Source organism: Vitis vinifera, chromosome 15, assembly GCF_030704535.1.
Source record: "Vitis vinifera cultivar Pinot Noir 40024 chromosome 15, ASM3070453v1".
NCBI classification, from domain to species: domain Eukaryota; kingdom Viridiplantae; phylum Streptophyta; class Magnoliopsida; order Vitales; family Vitaceae; genus Vitis; species Vitis vinifera.
This window is the reverse complement of record NC_081819.1, coordinates 16,822,960-16,826,926: the sequence shown is the minus strand read 5'-3', so window position 1 is coordinate 16,826,926 and position 3,967 is coordinate 16,822,960. Positions and strand designations below refer to the sequence as shown.

Sequence of the window (3,967 nt, the reverse complement as noted above, 5' to 3'; positions counted from 1 at the left end):
TTATTTGTATTATTTTGGTTTTTTATTACATATTTGAAGATGGTGTCCATAACAATCAATTTAATGATAATGACTTTAAACATGAAATTAAAATAATTAACTTATGTGGACCCACAAATTTTTTTTAAACCCTATTTGTCTATATGTAATGAGATTTTTATTTTTTTAAAAATTATTGTAGATGTATTGTAGTTATTTTATATGACTATAATATTAGTTATTTATAACAAAGAATTTTAAGAACAATGATTCACTACCAAAATTTTTTAATTAATTTTACAAAAAAAAAAATTAATGTTAAAAGTAAAAAATTAAAGGTTTGTTTGGATATGTTTTTTTATTTCTAATTTTTAAAATAGAGATTTTTATATGAAAATAGAAACTCTTATACCATTGGTAAAAGTTTATCTTATATCCTTAAAAATTAATTTACAATTTTTAAGTAAAATTTAATTTAAAAAACTTTAAGACTTGGGATAGTAAACTTTACTCTCTTTTTTTTAATTAATTTTATAAATCCATTATATTTTTAATTCATTTTAAGAGTTTTTATATTTCATATAAAAGATTATTACTATTTAAAAAAAAACAGAATAAGAAATATATTCAAATAAAAACTAAGTAATAAATTTTAAATCTTACTCAAAGAAGGATTCATGAAACTTAATATTTAATGTTTGATAAAACTTAATATTTAATATTTAATAATTTAAAATAATTTTAAGTTATATCATGCTGAAGTTACAAAATGATTAAGTTAATTTCCTTAAGTTATTTTAAAATTTAAATTATAATATCAAACATATTTACCGTACTTTAATTAAGCAATTAAGACATTTTTATTTTAATACCATTTAGGGCTTTCTGTAAGTTACTTTAGCAAGACGGATCACTCAATTCAAATCTTCCCAATGCAATCTGAAATCATCCCAAAAGAGGGGGAAAAGAGGCTGAGCTGCTGCTACAAAGAATTTCTAAGAAAAATGATTCACTACCCATGTAACAACACAACATACAAACCATCCCAAAATACATACTTATATTTCAAAGAATGGGGAGGACCACAAAATTGTTGAAGGCTTCTGAATCTTATTTTCTTCATTAGCCTTGACAGGAAGTAAATAAACTTAAAGGCTAACCATCAAAATCTTCAGGAAAAAAGTCTGCATCCTTGGGTGGCCCCCTTCGAAGTTTTTCTTGGAGTTCCAACTGCTTGGGCAATACGAGTTCAGTTCCCTGGCCTGCCATGGAAAAGTATCTCTCGAGTACCATCTTGAAATGAAACAAGATTGGGAGAAATAAAAGTTCAAAACCTCCATCAATTTGTACTGTAAGATTTGTAGAGAAAGCAAAAAGCATGGCATTCTTATAGGGTAATCATCACATTACCATGGCAGCATAAGCATCTATTCTGTTTTGGCGAGCAGACTTGCTATGGCCCCTGCAAGGGTTTCAACAAAATTAGCTCCCTGTCTGAGTAAGTTCCCATTTTTAAGGGTAACATCTTCTGTTTTCACATATTTATAATCCTGTTCCATTGAGTAGTAGACTTCATATACTTCATACATAAAAATTTCGGTGGAATAAATTTCAACCTTACTCTATTTGCTAGTAGTTTGCTAGATGAGAGAAAGCATCTTGACTAAAAATTTGAAACATAGAAGTAGAGCTTGTTTGGCTGTGCTTTTACAAAACACTTCTAGCATAAACTGTTTTTGAAGAAAAGCTAAGCATTTGACAAAATTTAGAAAGCAGTTTTAAAAAGTTGAAAAACCACTATTAGTGTTTTCAGGATAAACACTTGATATGTCATTATTCCAAAAACATTTCTAGAGAAAACACTTCATCTAAAAACATCTCAAAATAGAAAAACTTCCAAAGGCACTCTCATTCAAGAATATGACAGCATGAGAAGTATTTTATGCTTGCAAGGATGGGCATTTTGGGTTATTATTCCATTAAGTTTTCCACCTCATAGTCTACAAGTAGCGTGGAAACAAGAGAAGTTGGAGGTCTTTTGACACCTTCGTATACAATTTGTATACCTTTTCCATGCCCTTTTATTAGGCGTTTTTAATAAATTCCTTTTTTGCCTATCAAAAAAAAAAAATTACACAGAAGTTGGAATCTAATGATAGCCATACTAACACAAACCTTTTATAAGATTTTTCATCTCCTTCTCCCATGTCCTTTCGGAAATCAAATGGAGTACCAAGATATATCATATATTTTAGTTTAAATATCAGAGAACCTAGGTTGAACACAGTGATTATGACATGTTTGGGCATCCCGTGGGAATTGCATTCAGCAATAGTGTTTTACATGCAATTTGAAACAAGCACATTGTGTTTTCATAACATCTAAGTAAATGCATTCTCATCTTCAAGTGATCTTAAGATTCTTAATTTACTATGTCATCTGTCAATGAAGGAGTGCTCTCTATGTTGTACAATTTTTGTGTGCTCGGCAAAGAGCCAAGAAAGTCACATTCAACCAAACTTAATTTCGGTAAGGCATCAAGCAAAAAACCCCCTAAATGATTCAAACTAATTAGGGACATAGCATTTTGGCAAAGATTGGGCCAACCAATATGCAAGAGGAAAACATAGTAATCAATGCCAATTTTCTACTCCATGCAAAGTGAGGGAAAAAAATTACATATATATGCAAGAAGAGAACATAAGAATGAAAACCAGTTTTCTACTCTATGCAAAGATAGAGGAAAGAAATTTACATATCAATCATGAGGCTAAGGGCCTCCTCTGATGTGCCATGTTCATCCTGCAGGTATACTCTCCAACCCCTGTATTTTAAAAGTGAGATGAACAATCCACATCCACATAAAATCAAATAAACAGATGAAACAATAATTCCTATACTCAAAGACTGCAAATTTCCCAATTTTCTGCTTTCCCAATAGATTTGACCACCCTTACAGCATATTCCTCAATACATGGAACCATGAAAATAGAAGCTGTTAAATCTACAACTGGGGGCAGAAAGACTCAAATTCAATTTCTCTATTATTACAGTTCCTACTTCAGAAATGAAGACCACAACAGAAGAATACAAATTAACAAAAAGAACTGCAAATAAACAAAGTGGGAGTCAAATGGGTAGAATTCTCACCTCTCCGCGGCTCGGGCGGCGAGTCTTCCGGCCACGCTTCGAACTTTGTTGGACTGAGGCGTCTCCTTCCCATCGTCAGATACTGGAAGTCCAATGATGAACTCATCAACCTCCTACATTTCCTCAACAACAATTATCTCAAACCCCCGAAAAAAAACCGAAAATAAAACCAACCCGTATGTGCATATTTAGATAAGAACCTCTCTGCCTGCAATTTCTAGAAGTTGGAGTTCAAGCTTTTGACCACGCAATTTCAGGACCTGTTAAACCCTAAAAGTTAGAGAGAGAAGTAGAGAGCGATAGAAAGACTATAGAAGGTGATTACCGATAGAGGACGAACTGAGAAGCCTTTGCTGAGGGCAAGACCAGTGCGGGACATTCCCAAGTCTACCCCCAGGCTGAACCCTCCAGTCCAGTGTGGATTGTGCTTCCGGCGAAGGGCATTTGGGAGAATTTCGTTTAAAGACACGGCCCTTATTCTTGTAGGAAGATGCGCTGAAGATAATTGCACAGACACAAGGGGATTAATGTCCTTAACAAGGGCACATGTCATGGGAGGGAGGACTCGGAATTCAACAACCATGGCTTTCGCCATTTTTCAGACAGGGAGAGATGGAGAGGGAGGAGCGGGTTTATTCAAAACGCAGCGTTTTGTATCCCTTCCACAGTTCCTTCAGATTTTGAAATATTGTCTTACGTGTCCATCTACCTTGCTAAAATAGGAAAATGTACTGTCACTCATCCTTTCTTCAAAATTCTGCTTCCAAATGTTCAATAAAATGAAATATACATGTTTCAATAATTTTAGGGTAAATTCTTTACAATTTTCCACAAATCA

At 33.0% G+C, this 3,967-nt stretch overlaps 1 protein-coding gene across 1 annotated transcript; it reads right to left on the bottom strand.

The window, feature by feature from the left end:
• Positions 1-971: 971 nt before the first annotated feature.
• LOC100247884 (uncharacterized) lies at positions 972-3,966 on the bottom strand. Its single transcript, XM_002275813.5, has 6 exons — positions 3,455-3,966; positions 3,330-3,389; positions 3,130-3,242; positions 2,735-2,803; positions 1,390-1,441; positions 972-1,272 (listed from the first exon to the last, which is right to left on the bottom strand). Exons 1-6 carry the CDS (start codon positions 3,722-3,724, stop codon positions 1,135-1,137), a joined length of 702 nt encoding a protein of 233 aa, XP_002275849.3. The 5' UTR covers positions 3,725-3,966; the 3' UTR covers positions 972-1,134.
• Between the last annotated feature and the right edge of the window lies 1 nt (position 3,967).